General features: G+C 42.2%; 1 protein-coding gene across 1 annotated transcript in view; it reads right to left on the reverse strand.

Moving 5' to 3' along the window:
- LOC126106180 (titin) overlaps positions 1 to 23945 on the reverse strand; it is a 218406-nt gene that overhangs the window by 139539 nt on the left and 54922 nt on the right. The window contains exons 8-11 of the mRNA XM_049912417.1: positions 23357 to 23565; positions 13345 to 13470; positions 9769 to 10021; positions 3411 to 3572 (exon numbers count right to left, since the gene is read on the reverse strand). Coding sequence (XP_049768374.1) covers positions 3411 to 3572; positions 9769 to 10021; positions 13345 to 13470; positions 23357 to 23565 — 750 coding nt within the window. The remainder of the gene's footprint in view (positions 1 to 3410; positions 3573 to 9768; positions 10022 to 13344; positions 13471 to 23356; positions 23566 to 23945) is intronic.

A 23945-nucleotide genomic window follows, 5' to 3' on the forward strand; every position in this document is an offset into this window, starting at 1 on the left:
AGTCAATTTGATCGCATGGGCATAGTTTCGTTTCCTGGAGGGCTACGATGAGCGGACAGTGCAAGCGTAGCACCAACTTTAAGTCCTCTCGGTTGGAGTGAATGCCGCGAATATTCCAATGAAGAAGTGCCATCGTGAGAAGAAAAAGAAAAAGGAGAAGCAAGAAGGGGTCACCTCGAAGGCCACTGAGGGCCTGGCTTCGAGCGAGCACTGCCGCCGCTATCAATAGGTGGAGATTCATCGTCCATTGGTTCAATAGGTTCATTGGCCATCTTGTTAAGATGGCCGGGAGGGGGAGCGTTCTCTGCCGATGAACGGCCAGATGTTCGGCTACCAGCGGTGCGGCCAGGTGAAACGGATGACGGCCTGGGGCGGCAACTGCTGGGTGGCACAGGAGAAGAAACGCGCCGTGGCAGAGAAGGAGGAGAACTTTGCTTCCTATGAGCCGTCTTGGAAGGTCGTTTAGTGGAAGTACTGGTCGATGGCTGGGAGTTCGAAGTACGTAGCGAGGTACGTAGGAAGTCTGCACGGGACGGTTCCTTCTTGAAGGCCCATGCATCTGACTTCTGGGTCTTCGTCTTGGCAGAAGCTGATGAAGGTGCTTGTGTCGTAGGGGTGGTGGGAGGAAGAGGAGACGTTGACCAGGCGATCTTAGCACTGGCCGAACAGACGACTGTAGTGCTGAAGGTCAGATTGCATGTCTGCGTCACCACGTCCCTGGTAGTGCGAGGAGAGGCGAGGACAGTACTGTATTTCCCCGCTGGGAGCATCATGGGCTTCCTACTAGCAAATAGCTTGCGAGCAGCCGAGGTGGACACTTTCTCGTTGACCCGAATTTCCTGTATACAGCGTTCTTCCTTGTAGATGGGACAATCGCGGGAGGATGCTGCATGGTCACCCTCACAGTTCACACAACGAGGAGACGGAGGGGGACAGTCACCCTCATGGGCATCCCTGCCACAAGTGACACACTTAGCCGCATTAGAACAAGACTGGCGAGTGTGATTAAAACGCTGACACTGGTAGCAGCGCGTAGTTCTTGGGACATAGAGATGAACAGAAATAACCTCGTAGCCCGCTTTGATGCGCGACGGCAGCTGAACACTATCAAAGGTCAAGAAAAGTGTCCGGGTCAGTACAAGGTCATTGTTGACCTTTTTCATGACCCTATGGACAGCTGTCACACCCTGCTCAGCGAGGAAAGACTGAATCTGCTCGTCAGTCAATCCGTCGAGTATTCTAGTATATACCACAACACGCGACGAATTCAAAGTGCGGTGAGCCTCCACCCGGACAGGGAACGTGTACAGGAGTGTGGCCCGAAGCAGTTTTTGTGCCTGAAAGGTGCTCTCAGTTTCTAGTAACAAGGTACCGTTACGCATCCTGGTACAAGACTTGACAGATCCGGCTATGGCATCTACGCCCTTCTGGATAACGAAAAGGTTGACAGATGAAAAATCCTTTCCGTCCTCAGATAGAAAAACTACGAGGAACTTTGGGGCAGACAGTAGTACTTTTGTCACTGGTGGCTGGTCAAGTTTCCGTTTTTGGGCAGAAGTCGAGAGAGAAGAAGAAGAAGAAGAAGAAGAAGAAGAAGAAGAAGAGAAATCCATTGCGGAGGAATCCCACGATTGCCAGCGTCTCCGATGGCGCGCTCCTTCCTTGTGGGGACTCTCTCAGAGGGCACCTCCCGCCTTAGGTGAATGTTTACACCTCAGGTCACACCTCCTGAGAAACGGACGGAGGGACCAATCGGCATGGTTGGAAGGTGTCAGCTCAGGCAATCACCCCTCCCCGGGCCTGGCCTTTACCAGGGGGTACATGCGTGCCTTACTTGTCTACCCAGGGCGGGGAATTACGCGTTACCCCGTCACCGGCTACGCGTGCGAACGCATGGGTCGGCCTTCAGGCACACACAGGGAGGAAAGAAGAAGAGGAAAAAAGAAGGGAGATAGGGAGAGAAAGGACAGACTGTCTCAAATGCCGAGGCGGAGACCAGAGGGGGACAAGAAGGCAAGGAGAAGAAGGCAAGGGAAAAAGTAAGGAAGACAGTGAGAGGGGGAAGGACAAAGAAAGGAACCAAACAAAGGAAGGAAGAAACAAGAATAAGTGAAAAACCAAAATGACCACAAATAGAAGTCGTGGAACCGTCCGTCTCCGGACGCAGGTGCAAACTACCCCCTTAAGGGGGACGGACTCCTTTTAGTCGCCTCTTACGACAGGCAGGAATACCTCGGGCCTATTCTAACCCCCGGACCCGCAGGGTGGGTGGGTGGGTGGAAGGGGAGAAGAACAGCAAGAGGCCTTACGACCCACACTGTCTTTGTAGGTCTCCAGAAACCTTACGACACAGTTCCACAGAACAAGCTATGAACAAGTCTGATTGATAATGGCGTGTCACTGAGTTATGTGAAAGCCGTCAGACTCCTCTACCAAGGTTGTACGGCAATGGTAAAAGCGAGAAATCAACTGCCTCAAGACTTTTAGGTGACAAAGGGAGTACGCCAGGAATGCGCACTCGCCCCTACACTCTTTAAGATTTATCTAGAGGTGGCACTAAAATCATGGAAAAGGAAATGAGGAGGAATGGGTATCCCCATAGACGATGAGATCTTGTTCACCTTATTTTTTGCTGACGACTAATTGCTAGTAGCTGGAGATGAGAAAGATGCAAATTACATGCTCTGCAAATTAAAAGAAGATATGAAAAATGGGGTCTTGTCATAAACGTATCTAAAACACAATATCTGAATGTGGGAGAAAATGCTGTTAATGGCTTACAACTCGGTGCTGATACTATTAAAGGGTGTCATAATTTTTAGTACCTCGGAGTGACAGTGTCATCAAATGGTAGAAGTATGGATGATATAAACAATAAAATTGGCCAGGGCAAGTGAGCCATAGAACAACTAAATGGTATTCTCTGGAGCAAAAACATAATGCGCAGAACAAAACATACAATTATTGAAATCATCACAACATGTGGTGCAGAGTTGTCGGAACTAACTCAGAGGCAGAAAGATCGCCTGCTGCCTGTCGAGATGGATTTCTGAGGACGGAGTTGTGGATATTCCAGGCATGATCATATTAGAAATGATAGGGTCAGGGAGGTTATGAGTGTCAAAAGCACAATCCTGGACTACATAGAAAGGAAGCGCCTACTCTAGTATGGTCACTTACAGCATATGCCAGACACAAGACAGCCAAAACATACATGGCATGGATTCCACATGAAAGAAGAAAGAGCGGTAGACCTGCGAGACGCTGGAAAGACGACGTCAATGAAGCAATGGCGGCGAGAGGTCTTAATGGAGGAGAATGAAATAACTGAACAATGGAGACTGGGATGCCACAGGCAGCGGCAGCTGTAGAAACCTCACTTGCAATATGAAGTCACTGCCTGTACTGACCTTGAATCTGAAGAGGAGCTGGAATCGTCGGAGTCGGACTGGCTCCCATCTGAGCCGCCACCGCCAGAGCCTGGCAGAGGCTCCTGGTGTCGTTCGTTGGGCTTCAGTGGACCGTACAGCACCGTGTTGAGAGGGAAGTAGCGGAGCTCCGCAGGTGTATAGCTGCAAATTAAAAAATGAGCATTCACAATTAAATACTGTCAACCTGCATTTGCAGTTAAACTTTTTTCAATGCAAGCAACACATACAGTGTACCAGTCACATTGCGGCATCTATATTATGACTATCCCAGAAAGCAATACCAGTTTCCAGAATGAGATTTTCACTCTGCACCAGTTGCTGGCTTCCAGAGGCAACAAAAATTTGATGTTCAACGTTTCTCGTAATCACTGACCAAATTTAAAATTTTGTTATAACCTACTCATTAAGGGGCATAATGCTGAAAGTTTTACACAGTAAGATAAGTATTACAGTTACAAACTGGGTGTTTGTCCCAAGGCAGTGTGACTGACATCAAACGAATACCTGGACTTTATTCGTACGAGATTTCAGAATGTGAGCACTTAGTTACTTCCAATTAACTTTACACGTAATTTCAAACCTCCATAAAACTTTTTCTCGCCGACATCCCCTACAATGTGACTAAAGAGAGAAAAGTTCATGCAATAAAACTCCAGAATCACACGTGATGTCTTAATTTATTACTCCTTTACTATCAACTCTATTCGTAGCACAGCTCGCACACAGTATCCAGAAATACCACTGAATGAACCTGAAAAATTGTATCATTGAACAACACACAGTTCAGGAGATATGTCATCGTAGACATCTAGATGCATGAAAAACTTGTTGTTGTTGTTGTCTTCATTCCTGAGACTGGTTTGATGCAGCTCTCCATGCTACCCTAACCTGTGCAAACTTCTTCATCTCCCAGTACTTACTGCAACCTACATCCTTCTGAATCTGCTTATTTCAAATGGTTCAAATGGCTCTGAGCACTTTGGGACTTTACTGCTGAGGTCATCAGTCCCCTAGAACTTAGAACTACTTAAACCTAACTAACCTAAGGACATCACACACATCCTTGCCCGAGGGAGGATTCAAACCTGCGACGAATCTGCTTAGTGTATTCATCTCTTGGTCTCTCTCTACGATTTTTACCCTCCACGCTGCCCTCCAATGTTAAATTTGTGATCCCCTGATGCCTCAGAACATGTCCTGCCAACCGATCCCTTCTTCTTGTCAAGTTGGGCCACAAACTCCTCTTCTCCCCAATTTTATTCAATATCTCCTCATTAGTTATGTGATCTACCCATCTAATCTTCAGCATTCTTCTGTAGCACCACGTTTCAAAAGCTTCTATTCTCTTCTTGTCCAAACTATTTATCGTCCATGTTTCACTTCCATACAAATACTATCAGAAACGACTTCCTGACACTTAAATCTATACTCGATGTTAACAAATTTCTATTCTTCAGAAGCGCTTTGCTTGCCATTGCCAGTCTACATTTTACATCTTCTCTACTTCGACCATCATCAGTTATTTTGCTCCCCAAATAGCAAAACTTCTTTACTACTTTTAAGTGTCTCATTTTCTAATCTAATTCCCTCAGTATCACCCGACTTAATTCAACTACATTCCATTATCCTCATTTTGCTTTTGTTGATGTTCATCTTATATCCTCCCTTCAAGACACCATCCATTCCGTTCAACTGCTCTTCCAAGTCATTTGCTGTCTCTGACAGAATTACAATGTCATCGGCGAACCTCAAAGTTTTTATTTCTTCTCCATGGATTTTAATACCTACTCCGAATTTTTCTTTTGTTTCCTTTACTGCTTGCTCAATATACGGATTGAATAACATCGGGGAGAGGCTACAACCCTGTCTCACTCCCTTCCCAACCACTGCTTCCCTTTCATGCCCCTCGACTATTATAACTGCCATCTGGTTTCTGTACAAATTGTAAATAGCCTTTCACTCCCTGTATTTTACCCCTTCCACCTTCAGAATTTGAAAGAGAGTATTCCAGTCAACATTGTCAAAAGCTTTCTCTAAGTCTACAAATGCTAGAAACGTAGGTTTGCCTTTCCTTAATATTTTTCTAAGATAAGTTGTAAGGTCAGTATTGCCTCACGTATTCCAACATTTCTACGGAATCCAAACTGATCTTCCCCGAAGTCGGCTTCTACTAGTTTTTCCATTCGTCTGTAAAGAATTCGCGTTACTATTTTGCTGCTGTGACTTATTAAACTGATAGTTCAGTAATTTTCACATCTTTCAACAGCTGCTTTCTTTGGGATCGGAATTATTATATTCTTCTTGAAGTCTGAGGGTATTTCGCCTGTCTCATACATCTTACTCACCAGATGGTAGAGTTTTATCAGGACTGGCTCTCCCAAGGCCGTCAGTAGTTCTAATGGAATGTTGTCTACTCCCTGGGCCTTGTTTCGACTCAGGTCTTCCAGTGCTCTGTCAAACTCTTCACACAGTATCGTATCTCCCATTTCATCTTCATCTACATCCTCTTCCATTTCCATAATATTGTCCTCAAGTACATTGCCCTTGTATAGACCCTAGCTTAAATGGTGCATAGTTAAACTCCAACATCTGGCATGACATTTTAATTTGTTACTTCTTTACTACTAAATTCAATTGAAACACACTTAGTAGACAGTATCTACATATATCACAGAATACACATGCAAAATTGTATCATTGTACAACCCCTAGTTCAGGAGATATGGTGCCATAAATATTGAGATGTGTGAAAAACTAATTTATGCTTGAAACAGAGCGCAATTAACGCAGACTATATACATGTAGTGGTTGATAATGAGACCACTTAGCGACTCCCCACAAACTTTAAGCATAATTTTAAACCTTTCCTCACTTGTATTCTTAATGTCAAATATTTAATACGTTACCTTATTTTTAAAGTAATCCGACTTTTGAAGCTGTTTTAAACATGACAGTTTGGTTTCTTAAAGAATCAGGCGCTTACTGGTAAAAAAAGAAATTGAGATCCTGTGTATGGCAGTGTCCTCCACATGGCCCACTGTTGCGTTCTGTGAGTTTCCTAACATCTGTAACATCCTAGTCAAGCTGTAGGGTATTTCCAGACCATTAGCTCAACCCCAATGTTCCTGCAATTATATCAGCCATAAAAACATGCCTTGGGCACCCACCTGACTACTCTAGCCCCACCACTGATAAATCCTACAAATTGAAGGAGAGTAATGTGCAAAAGCACATACATTATCAACTAACTTGTGTCCACAACACAGCATTTTTATATACGTACGACTGCCAATAAAGTGGATGAGCACATAAAGGACATAGAAGAACAGTCCCCCTTTGAGACGCTCAGCTCCCAGTTTCTGAACATGCTCTACAGCGTTGACTCGTGGGATCTGAGTGCCCGTTATAGGTGATAGTAATCCTCCCACCTCATACTAGGTTCTCTGAACTCTGGAGAAGGGAACTTACCCTCCACCAGATTCCCTACTCTCATTTCTCATACTAAATCTGTCTTCTCAACTTTATTTGCTGCTTTTACCTTTTCATCTCTGTTTGCCCTGGAACCTGATCCCCATTTTCCTTTCCCTGTTATTTTCTGCATCTCCTTTTTGTCCTATTTCTTAAACAGTAAACTGCTGAGTCTTTGAAGACTTGAACACCCACATTAAAAAGTTTCGAGTGTTTCATTACTTCAGAAATGAGTAAATGTGTAAACAACTGATGTGAAGGACATAAATTTGAAAAAGCTTAGAAAAGGTTTGAAATTATGTTTATCAATTGTTGGAAGTCACTAAATCCTTTTATTATGAAACACAGGTGAATATAGTCTCAGTAATTTACACTGCATTTTAGGCAAAAGGCAGTTTTTACGCATCTTGATGGTTATGGTGTCATCTCTCCTGAACTATGTGTCGTACACGATACAATTTTGCACGTCGATTCAGTGGTACATGTAGATACTGTCCGCAAAATGTGTTATGAATAGAGATAGTACAAAAGAAGTAATAAATTAAAATGCATTTACTGATGCTAAAGTTTTAATAGATGTACAGCGAAAATGTAGTAGCCAATAAACTTTTTCCATTCATCAATTTATGGAGGAAGTCAGCGAGATAAAGTTCTGTAAAGGTTTGTCAGGAGTTGCTAAGTGCTCTCAGTCTCAAATGCTGTTGAATATAGCCTGAGTATTTGCATGCCATTCAGTTACACTGCCTCTAGACACAGACAGTTTCAAACTGTAAAACTTGTCTCTCTGTGTTAAACTTTTAACATAAAATGACACCTCTCAACAAGCAGATTATGACAGAATTTTAAATTTTTAAATTCAGTCAATAATTATGCAAAATACTGAAAATAAAATTTTTTTGTTAGCCCTGGAAGCCATTAGATAGGCTACCTGAAACTGGAACTGAGTTAATTGCCTAGTAATATAGATCAAACCCAACACCAAACAAGTTTAAAGCTGATTCAGCTTGCTATAAACAGTTCCCATCAAGGAGTTGTGTTCAAAATTGTTCTCCCCCATAAGAATACATATTAGTTACTTCTCCTTTGAGTGAAAGATGCACAGACAAATCTGCAGCACCGCCATGGGCACCCTCATGGCACTCTTGTATGCCAATCTGTCTATGAACCATCTAGAGGAAACTTTACTTGACACCTTAACCTCTAAACCCTTGCCTGGTTCAGGTTCACTGATAATAACTTCATGGTTTGGACCCGGGGCCAAGACACCAAATACTCACTGCTCCATAGCAGAAACACCTTCTCTCCCATTGGCTTCGCCTTGTCCTCCTCAGACATTTCTGAATGTTGACTTTCACCTCTCTGATGGTTTCATCCACAACAATCCCACTAACCATCAACAGAACCTGTATTTTGCCGGCTGACATCCCTTTCAGGCCAAAAAAATCACTACCTTATAGTTTGGCCCCTGGGGGACAGTGCATCTGCAGTGACGAGAATTCTGCTCGAGGTCTCACTAATGTCTTCACGGACCCAGACCTGCCAGATTTTCTGCACCATATCATCTTATACCCTTTGTCTTCTTATCATCCTCAAGAACAGCTTGGAAGGCGTACCATCCCCCCAAAAAATCTACACAATATCCTGTTCCATCCTTATGCCACACTCATGCAGGAGGTTGTAGTATATTTATGGAATCATCATTTAAAGATGGTTCTTGAAACCAAAGTCTACTACCGGCTTTACACACAACTGAGACTCGTATGAACATTTAATTTCATAAAGTGTTACACCCATGTATTTGTATGAGTTAGCCGATTCCAACTGTGACTCACTGATATCATTGTCATAGGATACTACATTTCTGTTTTGTTTTGCGAAGTGCAAATTTTACATTTCTGAACATTTAAAACAAGTTGCCAATCTTTGCACCACTTTGAAATCTTATCAAGATTTGTCTGAATATTTATATAGCTTCTTTCAGATAGTATTTCATTATTGATAACTCCAGTCTATACTGAAAATAAAATTTTTTGTTAGCCCTGGAAGCCATTAGATAGGCTACCTGAAACTGGAACTCCCATCACAGGCTTATTCTATCCCATCAGTGGCAGGACCACAGGTAATATCAGTTGTGGCATAAACTACCTCTGAACATAACTACACAGTGCTACTCAAACATTAATTATCAATTTAAAAACAGAAATCAAACACATTGGGTTATGTCCCTTGTAGCACTGACATTGCGCTATTGAATTATAGATTCCAGACATATTAAAGAAGTATTAAGAGGGTTAATATTTCAAAAGAAAGACAGTTAACATCTTCTATACACTCAATGCTCTAGGGATTACACCAATTCCAGGAACTTGATGATGACTAAAATTTTGACAGTGCCTCCTGAGCATTTATTTAAAATTTATCAAGCCAGATTACTACTGGGCCTCATATCCACCATCACCAGCACAACAGATTCATGTTTCACAATCTTCATCTATTAGACAACAAGGTCCATTGTAAACTTAAACTGTTGCACCACTGAAGGCAGGAAGGCTACTAATATTGCTTCGGTATAATAATTCTTTATTAATCCAATAAAGCTGGCATAGAGATTTTAGTCACTAAGAAAAGCCTGAAAAAAAGAGTTCGTTTTTTGCAACCAACATAATTATTTGTCCTCTATAGGAATAAAGCAGCCCACGGAGCAATGACTTCGCATTAAAATGATGGTATCCATTCGTGTTTAAGTCTCCTTATAACTGTATGGCTTTAATTGACAATTCCCTGATTATGGGAATTGTCAGGATATTAATGATTCAAGCATGTTTCTGAAAGGAAAGGAGTACAATGGGGAAACTGTACACAGACAGACCTCTTATAATAATCAGTATACTGTCCAGGAATGAGCGCGACTGGGTAATATCCAATTTTGGGAACATCCTTCGGAACCATTTTCACTGCACGATTATGCGGGTAGTGGATGGTGAACGTCTGCAGATCAAAGCAGCAACGGCGCTGGTCGCGGCGACCGCGATTGAATGTGGCATTCCATTCGGCTGCAGACTGGACAGCTTTCTCCTTGGTGTCCTGTTGCCGATTCCCGGTACCTACAAGAGAGGACATTGCTGCAACAGAAGACACACATTCATAAAAAATGTTCTACTATTTTCACATATTTAACAGACGACCTTTGGAAACACATTAAAGGAACTCGGGCTAAGATGTTCAGACAGCCGAAAAAAGAAGAGGCAGATTTTTGAAGTCAGTCAGTATCAGTGTTATTAAGGACAGAGCAACACCTTCACTGGACAAGGAAACTTGGCCACTGTCTTGTTCAAGGTATCATCTTGGGAACTGGATCAAATGGTTCAGGGAAACCACAGAAGATTTAACTCAAGATTGCTCTCAGTTCCTCCTACCTTGATGCACAATTCTGAACTTTTCTTACTTTAACAACAATATACACAGAATATAGTTAAGTTTCTTCCTGCGACATTTCCTATTGGAGTCTCTTGATCACTTTCTTGGCATTGATTGACGAACATGCAAGCATTCAAAAATTTTTTATTAGGTTACTTTAATCAGTGGAAAACAAATACATTTTTCCGAAATTTATAATTTTTTCATCATCTGTATCAAGACTGTAGTAAGCACTAGCCACATAGGTGCTTAAAATGTGTTTAATAAAAGGCTGCTTCTTCAGGAGTTTTAGAATGAAGAGGTCATGTACACTATGTGATCAAAAGTATCCGGACACCTGGCTCAAAATGATTCATGGCGCCCTCCACTGGTAATGCTGGAATTCAATATGGTGCTGGCCCACTCTTAGCCTTTGTGACAGCTTCCACTTTTGGAGGGATACATTCAATCAGCTGCTGGAAGGCTCCTTGGGGAATGGCAGCACATTCTTCGCAGATTCAGGTCAGGACTCTGTGCAGGCCAGTCCTTTACAGGGATTTTACTGTCACGCAACCACTCCGCCACAGGCCGTGCATTATGAACAGGTGCTCGACCATGTTGAAAGATGTAATCGCCATCCCCAAAATGCTCTTCAACAGTGGAAAGCAAGAAGGAGCTTAAAACATTAATGTAGGCCTGTGCTGTGATAGTGCCATGCAAAACTACAAGCAAGCGACCTCCATGAAAGACACAACCACACCATAACACCACTGCCTCTGAATTTTACTGTTGGCACTACTCACGCTGCCAGATGACGTTCACCGGCATTCGCCATACCCACACCCTGCCATCAGATCGCCACAATGTGTACTATGATTCGTCACTCCACACATTTTTCCATTGTTCAGTCGTTCAATGTTTAAGCTTCTTACATCAAGCAAGGCATCGTTTAGCATTTACTGGTGTGATTTGTGGCTTATGAGCAGGCGCTCGACCATGAAATCCACGTTTTCTCACCTCCCGCCTAACTGTCATAGTACTTGCAGTGGATCCAGATGCAGTTTGGAATTACTGTGTGATGGTCTGGATAGATGTCTGCCTATTACACATTACGACCCTCTTCAACTGTCGGTGATCTCTGTCAGTCCACAAACGAGGTCTGCCTGTACGCTTTTATGCTGTATGTGTCCCTTCACATTTCCACTCTACTATCACATCGGAAACAGTGGACCTAGGGATGTTTCGGAGTGTGGAAATCTAGTGTACAGACGTATGACACAAGTGACACTCAACCACCTGACCACATTCAAAGTCCGGGAGTTCCACAGAGTGCCCAGTTCTGCTCTCTCACAATGTCTAATGACTACCGAGGTCGTTGATTTGGAGTACCTGGCAGTAGGTGGCATCACAATGCACCTAATATGAAAAACGTATGTTTTGGGGGTGTTCTGATACTTTTGATCACATAGTGTAACAAATACCGAAAATATACAAACATGTGATGCTGTCAACAATGTTGTGTATAAACGGAGATGGCCAGCTACCTATGAAAGTGAAAATATAAAGTCGTCACTACCCATGAAAGCGCTGACCATAAATGTACTATTGATGCATTACACAAAATAAATATAACTAATGGTTTTCAAAATAGGTAATAGCATTTCTTTGTTACTGCAGGAACATTTGCATGTGTCTTCTCACATTTCATTCCACCTCAAATGCCATCTCAATGTAAATTTATCATACAAGGAAGTAATCCATTCCTTCACTGCATTCTTCTTGTTCTCATGTCTTTATCCCACATCGATGCAGGTTTGGCATAGTTATGAACATATTTACCACGGTCAATTTAATGGGTGGCCTGTCACCACCCCATTACACCCCCCCCCCCCCTTTCCCCAGGAAAGAGTGTGTGCGTGAATTGTGTAACTGAGGCAGGACTTGGGTACCAGTCTGCTATTCACCTAGTGGGATGTGCAAAACTGCCTGAAAAAGACATCTACATTGGCTGGCACACTTACCCTCATCATTAATCAACTGGACGGATTTGATTTGGGGCCAGCGCACTGCCCCGTCCCAGAAGCAGAACATTAACACGCACAGTTATCGGGACATATATATTCCTTCCTTGAACTCATTGCAGCAGTAATATAAAGCATATTCGGAACAAAAGTGAGGAAAGGTTGTAGAAAACATAGAAATAGCATGGCCAAAAGAGACATACTCAATTCGAAGGATAAGATCAGACTACAAATAATAAAATCTAACACTGAAATTCACCTTCCAGGTTGGACCTGTTTTATCTTATGGTCTACATAAGCTTTAACAAACTAACGGTAACTGATAGAAATAGCATGGCCAGAAGAGACATACTCAATTTGAAGGATAAGATCAAAGTACAAATAATAAAATCTAACATTGAAATTCAACTTCCAGGTTGGATCTGCTTTATCTTATAGTCTATATAAGCTTTAACAAACTAACAGATGAGGGTTTCATCTAAATTCTAAATTTATATCTAGATCTACTGCTCATGAAAAGCACGTCAGTGCATGGCTGAGGGAACTTCTCACTTAACACTTATCAGGAATTCTTCCCATTCCGTTTGGATATGAGGTGCACGAAGAATTATAGCTTACATGCCTCTCTGAAGGTTGTAATTAGTTTGGACTAGTCTCTGGAAACCCTACAGAGGTGGTATATAGAGGTTGTAGTATATTACTATAGTCTTCATTTAACACTGATTTTTGAAGTTTTGTAAGTAGGCTTTCATGGGATAGTTTGCGTCTATCTTAAGTGCCTGTGAATTCAGTATTTTCAGCATCTCCCATGGTTCAAACAAACCTGTGAAAATTATTGTGTTGTTCTTTGTATACATTGAATATTCCACTTTGGTAATTTTGGTATCAGTTCTTTGCCAATCGAGCAATATTATAGGACAGGTCACACAAGTGTTTTGTAAGAAAATTCCTTTGTAAACTGGTTGAACATAGAACTACATATTAAATATAAGAAGTCACCATTACAATACACAGAAAAGTCCGCTTACCTTTCTGCCTAGAGCTAAGTTCCTTTGCCTGGCGATCGCGGAGATATCGGCGATACTCTTCGTACTTGTCCTGGAAATCTGTGTACATGATATCCAACACTTCTGACGAGAGTACTGCTGTTAGACCTGTGGGAAGACGAAGAAAGCAAATTTCACAATCTGAAATATTACAAAACCCAAATGCAAACCATCCATTATAGGCATTTGGCAACTGTCTTGGAAATAAAACTTAGTGTAACCCTAGTGTATACACATTCATTGTGTTACATAGACCTCAGCATGGGAGAACTTTCAGAGATGTGGAATGTGTCACAGTATACATCAACACAACACAAGCAAAACATAGGAAATTAATCTCTATAGTATATTAACAATAATTGATCACTATATTGCTTAAGATTATACATGTTTATGCTGGCTAAATGTAATCAAGCGAATTAGAAATATAGGAGCTACTCTGAAAAAGCTACTGTCTGTCCGCATGAGAGAAGCTGGGGAGAAACTCAGTGGAAAGGAAGAGGAGGAGGACGAGGAGGAAGAGGAGGGTACTTGTCGCCGTCGTCGTCATCATCATCTCATTTCTACATTAATTTATCAAGTAACTAAATCTTCAACTAGACGTTTCCACCCACAGCTATCTTTTTTGCTCTTCTTAATATAATGACCCGTAATCTTCTTCACTTAACCCGACCACATGCTTGCTGCCTTTCCTCGTGGTCTTTTGCCTACAATTCTGCATGCAAGATGGTCTTTTCTAAAGTATCCACCCCTTTTTCCAAAATGTGTCAAAGGAACTGGAAGTAGCTTTGGCACAAGAGGATAAACTACTTTTCATGCTAAGTTCTTCTATAATAGAAGCATTGGTTGTTCTCTCTGCCAATGACATGTGTATCTTCCTCCAACACTACATCTTGGAGACATCAGTCTGGATCTTGTCACTAGTTTTCATCGTCCACATCTTTGTTAACACCTAACATAAATTCTAATATTAGGCACAGTCTGTTCTGAATGCCCTTGTCTGGAGTGTAATCTCGTATGGAAGTGAAGTGTGGACAATAACAGCACAGACTAGAGAACACAAGTTTTTGAAATGTGGTGCTGCAGGAGAATTTTAAAGATTAGACGGGAAGAGCAGAAAACTAACGAGGTGATACAAAATGAAATTGGGTAAAAAAGAAATATATTGCACTATAGTAAAAGAAGAGATCAGTCGGTAAGACACATGCTGAGGTATGAAAGACTCATCAATTTGGGAATGGAGGTAAAGGGGGGTTGGTAGAAGTTTTAGAGGTAGACCAGGCAATGACTCCAGTAAGCACGTTCAAATGGATATAAGTTGCAATAGTTATGAAGAGGCTCGCACAGGATAGAGCAGCACGGAGAGCTGCATCAAAGCGACCTTTTGATTGAAGACAATAACACTGCAGACACCCTTGCTGAATGCTGTCAAACATACCTCAGTATTTCCATGTCTATGTGGTACGCTGATTAACATTTCATCCTTACACAAGCTTATTTTTAGTATTTCCAGTAAAGAAAAAAAGTCATTCCAACAGATGAATAATGGTGCCAGTACATGATGCTATTGAATATCTCTAAACTTAATGGAATGTCTCAGATGAAAATCAGAACACAGAATGCCCAGAGACGTGCATAATGCGTCTTATTGGCATCTGTCAGACTTTGAGAAAACTCAAATCACTGGGACGGGGGACACATTAACAAAAGATCGTAAAGATAGCTGTCTGCAGTGCAATTACTGCAGAAAACTGCTGATGAGACAAACATAGGACAATAGTGTGGCACATACAACTGCACCACGAAAGAGTCATAGGATTGTCTGGCTGTTTTTGACAAGTACATATATCAAAGAAGCTGAAATCAGGGCAGAGGCTACAGGCAGAGTGTCACCGTGAAATGTCGGGATCAGATTATGGGAAGCTGGGTCAAGATATCGAGTTGCCATGCACCGAGTACTGCTGGCACTGTTCCACAGACCAAAAAGACTAGCACACAGTAGAGTAAGAGTCAAATGTGATACTGAGTGGCAGTAGTAGTGCTCGGTAATGAGTCTCGCTTCCGTTTACAGTGTTCAGATTGACACCAATACACTCGTAAAAATTCCAGCGAAAGGTCACAGGAAGCAGCAATTCTCGAGACCTGTAACCTCTCCAAACAATCCGCAAGCCACCATACAGTACATGGCAGAGAGCACATTGTACCACCACTGGTCATTCTCTTCCATGCTCTACTCTCAAATGGAGTGACATAAAAATGACTGTCTGTACGCCACTGAAAGAGCTCTGATTTTTCTTATCTTGTCTTTGCAGTCCTTACACGAAATTTACTTTCTCAAAAGTGTTTCACAAAAAGAACATCTTCCCACTGAGGCTTCACGTTGGAGTTCACAGAGCATCACAACGTGCAGAGCTGTAGTATTTGATGACAGGACTGATTTGGTAGTTGTTGGAGGATGGAGGGAGGGAGGGAGGCTGAATGCTCACCATTTGGGAAGACTGGCAAAACTATTGCCATACCCTTCATGACCAGAGCACCAACGACATACTTGTGTAGGATACAGGAAGACTCCACACTGCAGTTAACACCACAAACAGCTAGGGGAATGTAGTGGTCTGCCTGGGCACCTGATTTTTCTCCTAGAGAGCAGCAGCAAGCATTTTTGTGAACTGACACATCAAGTGTTCCATACATGACGAGAAACTCCTCAATATGACATTTAGAAACAGTTTTCTTGCATCTCACAATGATTGCAAGAGTGTATTCATGGTTACTGGATAATATTTCATACTGACAACGATGTTGGATATCATTCCTGAACAGAATGGAAGTTTACTCACTGAATAACCAATACGTGATGATCATCTCCACAAAGTTTGAATACTGGATAGATGTTTCGTGGTGTGATACTTTCCATTTCTAGCAGTGTACATTACTAAGGTGAGCAGTGATTCAAAAGTGACTAATAACAACACCACAGACAGCCTCTACTACATATTACTAATTACTAACACTACATCCTTCCGACCCGAATGTAAGTTCCAAAACATCTCATGGAAAGGGGAATGGTTCAAATGGCTCTAATCACTTTGGGACTTAACATCTGAGGTCATCAGTCCCCTAGACTTAGAACTACGTAAACCTAACTAACCTAAGGATATCACACACATTCGTGCCTGAGGCAGGATTCGAACCTGCGACTGTAGCAGCCGCGTGGTTCCGGACTGAAGCGCCTAGAACCACTCGGCCACAGCGTCCAACGGAAAGGGGAATGTAAAGTTTAACACAATTCCTGTGTACTATAACTTCACCCTTCCTGCAAGGAACATTCCCTTAAAAAAGCAGGGATGAAGGCATCCTTCAATACCCTGATGTAATTCGAACCTCTCAGAATGGAACGGATGAAATGAACGCCTCATTGTTTCACAACAGCTCGTGATCAATCATCAGTCTGAAGTGTCAGGTGTTGAGATATGATATATTGAGCCATAAAAGGACTTTTATGGGGAGTGAGGGTGACTAATATTTCTTCCAGTTGAGCACAATTTTAAGGTTCCTGTGTTTGGTTAGCATTTACATCCGTATGACCTGTTGAGTTCTAGACAGACACAACAAAAAGACCATTACACGACAGTAGCAGCCGCGTGGTTCCGAACTGAAGCGCCTAGAACCACTCGGCCACAGCCGCCGACGGAAAGGGGAATGTAAAGTTTAACACAATTCCTGTGTACTATAACTTCATCCTTAGTGCAAGGTACATTCCCTTAAAAAAGCAGGGCCAAGGCCTTCTTCAGCAAAGAAGACACACACACACACACACACACACACACACACACACACACACACACACACAAGCAAGCACACATGACTGCTACTGCCAGCAGCTCCAACCTGAATTGGGCACAACTGCCTGTGGGAGTGGTCACAAGTATGAGGTATGCTTTCTTGTGAGAATGAATGTGTGTTTTCTTCACTGAAAAAGGCTTTGACAAAAAGCTATAATGTCTTTATACTGGGTCATTTTTACAGAGAGCAGCAATCTATCCTTTTCATAATACTGTGGGTATTCCAACCTGGAGTTTCCATGTTCGAATCTTCATCCATATGCCATTTACAGTGTGTAATAGAAGGTACTTTGTGTACCACTGGCACTTACCCCTTTTTTTCAGCACAAATGGTATGCAGCAACGACAGTTGTTGATAAGCTTCCCTATGAGCTCAAATCTCTCTAATTTTGCATTCCTGATCTTTTCTCAAGGTATACATACGACGAAGCAATATATCGGCTGACTCTCCTAGAAATAAACACATCAAAAAAGGTTCTGCATCTCCCTGATTCGCAGAACTCCTGACGACAGACGTTGACTGTGGATACTGTATCACAGACACAGTCCCACTGACTGTCCAGAGATGTCACTAGAACAACCCAAAGATGTAAACAACAATGCATGAGCAACGTCTGTTGGACGGAGTGGGTCCGACAGCCAATCACTTCCAGTCACTCCACCAGGAAGGAGGTACACGGCTCATGTTGTCTGTACTTCAACCATGCCTAAACAGTCAATACCGCGGTTCGATCGCATCCTTATTGTTACTTTGTGCCAGGAACGGCTCTCAACAAGGGAAGTGTCCAGGCGTCTTAGTGTGAACCAAAGCAATGTTGTTCGCACATGGAGGAGTTACAGAGAAAGACAGGAACTGTCGATGACATGCCTCGCTCTGGCCACCCAAGGGCTACTACTGCAGTGAATGACCGCTACCTACGGATTATGGCTCGGAGGAATCCTGACAGCAATGCCACCATGTTGATTAATGCTTTTTGTGCAACCATGGGAAGTCATGTTATGACTCAAACTGTGTGATGCACAACTTCACTTCCGACGTCCATGGTGAGGTCAATCTTTCCAACCACGATACTGTGCAGCGCAGTACAGATGGGCCCAACGACATGCCAAATGGACCACTCAGGACCGATCTCACGTTCTCTTCACCGATGAGTGTCGCATATGCCTTCGACCAGACGATCGGCGGAGACATGTTAGGAGGCAACCCAGTCAGGCTGAATGCCAGACATGCTGTCCAGTGAGTGCAGCAAGGTGGAGGTTCCCTGCTGTTTTGGGGTGGCATTATGCGGGGCCGATGTACACCGCTGGTGGTCATGGAAGGTGCCGTAGCAGCTGTATGATACGTGAGAGCCATCCTCCGAGCGATAGTGCAACCATATCAGCAGCACACTGGCGAGGCATTCGTCTTCGTGGGCGACAATTTGTCTCCCCATCGTGCACATCTTGTGAATGATTTCCTTCAGGATAACGACATCACTCGACTAGAGTGCCCAGCATGTTCTCCAGACACAAACCCTATCGAACATGCCTTGGACAGATTGAAAAGGGCTGTTTATGGATGACGTGCCTCACCAACCACTCTGAGGGATCTACGCCGAATCGTCGTTGGGGAGTGGGACAATCTGGACCAACAGTGCCTTGATGAACTTGTGGATAGTATGCCACAATGAATACAGGCATGTATGAATGCAAGAGGACATGCTACTGGGTATTAGAGATACTGGTGTGTACAGCAATCTGGACAACCACCTCTGAAGGTCTCCCTGTGTGGTGGTACAACATGCAATGTGTGGTTTTCATGAGCAATAAAAAGGGTGGAAATGATGTTTATGTTGATCTCTGTTCCAATTTTCTGTACAGGTTCAGGAACTCTATGAAGCGAGGCGATGAAAAACTTTTTTTTGACGTGTGTATATTTCAACAGTAAACCACACCTTTACGTAGAATGCTTCTCTTTTAGCATCAGACACTGGAGTTAACTGTGCAACTCCAAGATGCTTTCAAGTTTCTTACTAAAAGAACGTGCTACAAACCATGTTATCTTTTTTGGATAGTCCGTGTTTCCTCTGTCAGTTCAATGGGGTAGGAATTCCAGACTGACAAGCAATATTAGAGTATTGGTTAAAGGAGCTACCTCCTTTTTAGGTGGATATTTCCCGAAGATTCTTCCGCTGAATCTCAATCTGGCATCTCCCTTACCTATGATTATGTTTATTTGGCCGTCCCACTCTAAATTGCACTATACACATAACCTAAATCACACTATATGTATATTCCTAGATGTTTTATGGACGTGTCTGCTACTGGCAAACGTTTGGCAATAATGTAATAATACAATAGTGGGTCTTTCTGCCTACTTATGTGTAATCCACTGTATTTCTTTATGTTGAGGATAAACTGCCAATCCCTGCATCGAGTATCGATCCTCTGCACGTCAGACTTCACTACAATTTTCTAACATTGCGACTTCTCTGTACAAAACAGCATCATCCGTGAAAAGCTTCTTAGAGCTTCCAATGTTATCCATTAAGTCATTTATAATTATTCTGAAACGTTACGATCCTACGACATTCCCTCCAGATAAGATCAAAGTGACCTATACACCCAAAGATTTCTCTCCGTTGAGAATGACATGTTTGCTGCAAACTCTTTAATCCAACAATACAGTTGCTCTGCTATTCCGTATGTGCTTATTTTGTTCAGCTGATGTTTTGATCATCAGAGATGCATTCTCATCTTTTCTAATCTGATTGTTTCCAAACTTCCCCTCAAAATCCAGAATGAATTTTTATATCTGCAGCAGAATGGACAAAACTTTCTGGTAGATTAGAACTGCCTTGATCAACCAGGAAGTTTCAAACCAGTGCACAATCTGTTGCAGACAGAAAATTCAGTCTGGAAACTATCCTCTAGGCTATAGCTCGGCTATTTCTCTGCAATACGCTTTCTTCCAGGACTACTAGTCCCATAAGGTATGCAGGAAAACTTCTGTGATGTTTGGAAGTTAGAAGATGAGGGACTGGCAGAAATAAAGCTGCGAGGACAGACTGTGAGTTGTGAATGGATAGATCAGCCAATACAACATACGCCTGAAAAAGGCAACAGTCCAGGATTCTAATCCCAGTCCAGCAGACAGCTTTAACCTCACAGGAAGCTGCCCTCATATGTTTCAAAAGAATAATAGTTTTGTTACTATAAAGGGATCTCCAACAGTTCTACAACATGCCAGATCCATAATAAATAGTTTTAGTTATATTTCTATCTGTCTGTGTCTCAGTCCAAGGTGGGACCAGAGATGGGGAGGAGTCATAATTCCATCCCCCCTACCCCCATTTAAGCTGCTAAAATCTACCTTCTGCAACTGAAGAATCACTATGGCCATTTCTTTGGGTAAGATTGATCTGTTTTGTCTGCAGATCATCAGTTCTGACTCCACTAACCTCAGTCAGTCACTCCACACCCAATAAACAAGGCATTATCTTGCACACGTGTGCATGTGGGGAAAAAGAAAGGACACACACACACACACACACACACACACACACACACACACACACACACCTGCGTGCATGCGCATGCACTGTGGGAATGGGGTGAAGTTTTACTGTAAAGCACACCAAAAGATAATTATGAACTAAACTGAAGTTTATTTTGGGTGAGAACTGAAGCAGCATAGGGTTCTAATTGCCACCAAGTTTATTTTGGTGAGAATTGAAGCAGCATAGGGTTCTAATTGCCACCAAGTTGTCAACATGTAGTATTTCCTGTGACAGGATTTCGTTTACTCATCTCGTATGAAAAGTATGAGTTATTGTGGGGTTATTCTGACCCCAGGCCCACAAGGAATATGCCTGGTGTTATCACTCACCAAAGAATTTTGAGCCCCATAGCAGGTAAACAATAAAGACAATTAAATGTAAATGAAACAATAACTTCTGTTACATGTACAGTTTCAGTACAGTATTATACATTTGCTATTTCACTGCGTTAACAACTGTACCTGAACATAAAAAATTTATAGTCAAAATATCCACGGGTGTGCTGCCGGTCTATAGTGTCCAACGGGCACAATATTTCGGCGATCATACATGTCGCCATCATCAGGTGAACTGACGGACTGAGCTCCTGTGAACGTGCCGGCACGGAGATCCGTACGCTATGGCTGCTCAGAGGGAACTGGGTTCGGTCGCGGCAGCGGCCGATTTAAATACCCTCCGCCCGCGGCGCGCTCCCTCCGCCGTCCGCGCCCCGCGCCACGGTCGCGCGGTGGAACTGATTGCGACGGCGTCTGAGATGACGTCGGTGTGATGGCTCTGTCCGCCGTGGTGGTCACAACTATACGTTTGCTCGATTTACTCTTAATTAACCCAATCGCTGGTTCCCAAGCCTTGCTAAGATTATAGCCACAGTCACGGTTTATGAGGTCGTCATTGGTGCGAATTTCGATGGCCTCTCTAACCGTGACTGTGGCTATAATCTTAGCAAGGCTTGGGAACCAGCGATTGGGTTAATCAAGAGTAAATCGAGCAAACGTATAGTTTATTCATTATCTTGCCAACTGCTCGTCTCTGCTCATCTGTCCGCACTCTCTTGGGTCGAGGTTTTGGCTCATCTTCTTCATAGTTTGCGTTTTCTATGAGTAACCTGAAGTGATTACTGTCACGTATTATTTCTCCTGCAACACCTATTATGTTGGCATCTTTCTTTACTGCTTCTATCCATCCAACAGTTTTTGTCAGCTTACTAACGTAATTAAAAATTTTCTTTGTAATCTGTGTTTCTTCCATTGTGTTTAAATGTCCATACAATTTTAGCCGCCTCTTCCTCATTGTATCTGTGATCTTTTCTGTATTTTTGTATAAGTCTTCATTTACCCTCTTAATCCACCTGTTTTCCTTGTTTTTCTCAGGACCTAGAATTTTTCTTAGTATTTTTCTCTCTCTTTTTTCTAGTTATCTTAATTTGCCTTTCTTATTCAATGTTAGACACTCTGATCCATACGTTGCTTGTGTCTTAATAACTGAATTATAATGTTTAATCTTCGCTTGTATTGATATTTATTTCTTATTGTAGTAGTTTTGTGTTAATTTATATGCAAATTCTAATTTTTTTATTCTTTCTTTATTTTTTGTGTTATCCAGTCCATTGGCTTGGATCCACTCCCCCAGGTATTTGAATCTATCAACCCTTTCTAATTTTTCCATACTTTGTTTTCATAAACTTTTCTGTATTATGTTTGTGTTCTATATACTCGGTTTTTTCATAGGATATTTTTAGCCCAGTCTTTTCAGCAATCTCGTGTAACAGATCAAGCATAACTGTTGCACCTGTTCGGTTTTCAGTTATCAATGCCATATCGTCCGCAAAGGCTAAACATTTCAGTTCAAATTTGTTCTTTCCTTGGCCCATGCTTGTACCCTTTGTGCCTCTAATTTTTAATGTGCTTTCCCATGTTTTCACTATTTTATCTAAGTTAAAGAGAATTGGGGACAGTCCATCTCCTTGTTGAACTCCTGTTTTGATTTTGAATGGTTCAGAAATTTCACCTTGAAATTGTATTTATAAGAATATATAATAGCAAATACCTAGGCTTGTTAAAAAAATGTAGATAATGAAAATAGAACAGGAATCTGAGAAAGTTCTTTATGTGAGGACAAGTGTTGACAATATTAAACAAGGAGGTTTGTGTTTATTCTAGGAAACGAATAAAATGTACGATTCCCTCAATGTGGCAGTGACTAATTTACTGAAACAAAATATTTTACCAACAATGGAAAATCTATGATGCAATAATGTCTGGCCTCAGCAGCCAGAGACAGTGGTCACGCACGTGTGTGAGAGTTACGCGATTGTGTGGTTGTATGCTGTCTAATTCTGAAGAAGGCCTTTTGGCCGAATGCTTAGTTGTTTAGCAGTCTTTTCGTCTGTCTACAACTCGACAGCTTCATTATATGGTGAGTAGCAATCTGTCCTCCTCATAACATTATTCCAATAAATATTTGGGGTGATGTGTTAGCAGCCAAACATAGCTCGTTTTAAAGTTGAACTACTGACAAGTTTTTATCTATTGAGCTACTTCACAAAAATTTATATAAAAACAAGATGTCAAATGATTCCTTCTCCATTAATAGATAAACATATCCACTTACCCATGTCACACATGTTTTCGGAGACAAGCCCTTTGTCACGAAGGTAGGTCTTCTCTTCGGCATCTATGGGACGTCGCTGAAGGTCAGGATATTTTCGCTTGAATGACTTTATACCGAGGTACTCTGAGATTTGCTCTTGAATCATCAAGTGATCGCCAGACTTTTCTGGCCACTGGTACTCTGCTATCTGATCCACTGTGAACACCTTGCTGCAAAGATAGATGGTGGAACATGTAACAGATTGCTCGCAGTATTTTCACACACATGTAATTGTGGAGGGAGACACAGGCTTGTCTAAACTAAGCTGTGTCAAGTGGATGCAGGCTGCAGTAGTCATGCAGAGATGAAGAGGGTTGCACAGGACAGTCTAGTATGGAGAGCTACATCAAAACCTTTCTTCCTACTGCAGACCACAACAAAATGTTTTTATTGTGTCGAGTTAGTTCCGTCCTTACAATTACAACTTTTGTATTAGTGGCATACACTGAGGTGACAAAAGTCACGGGATAGCCATATACACATATACAGAAGGTCGTATTATCCAGGGTGTATACGCGGACAAGGAAAATAAATTCCCGGATTTTTTACG

The sequence above is a fragment of the Schistocerca cancellata genome, chromosome 10 (genome assembly GCF_023864275.1).
Source record: "Schistocerca cancellata isolate TAMUIC-IGC-003103 chromosome 10, iqSchCanc2.1, whole genome shotgun sequence".
Lineage (NCBI taxonomy): Eukaryota > Metazoa > Arthropoda > Insecta > Orthoptera > Acrididae > Schistocerca > Schistocerca cancellata.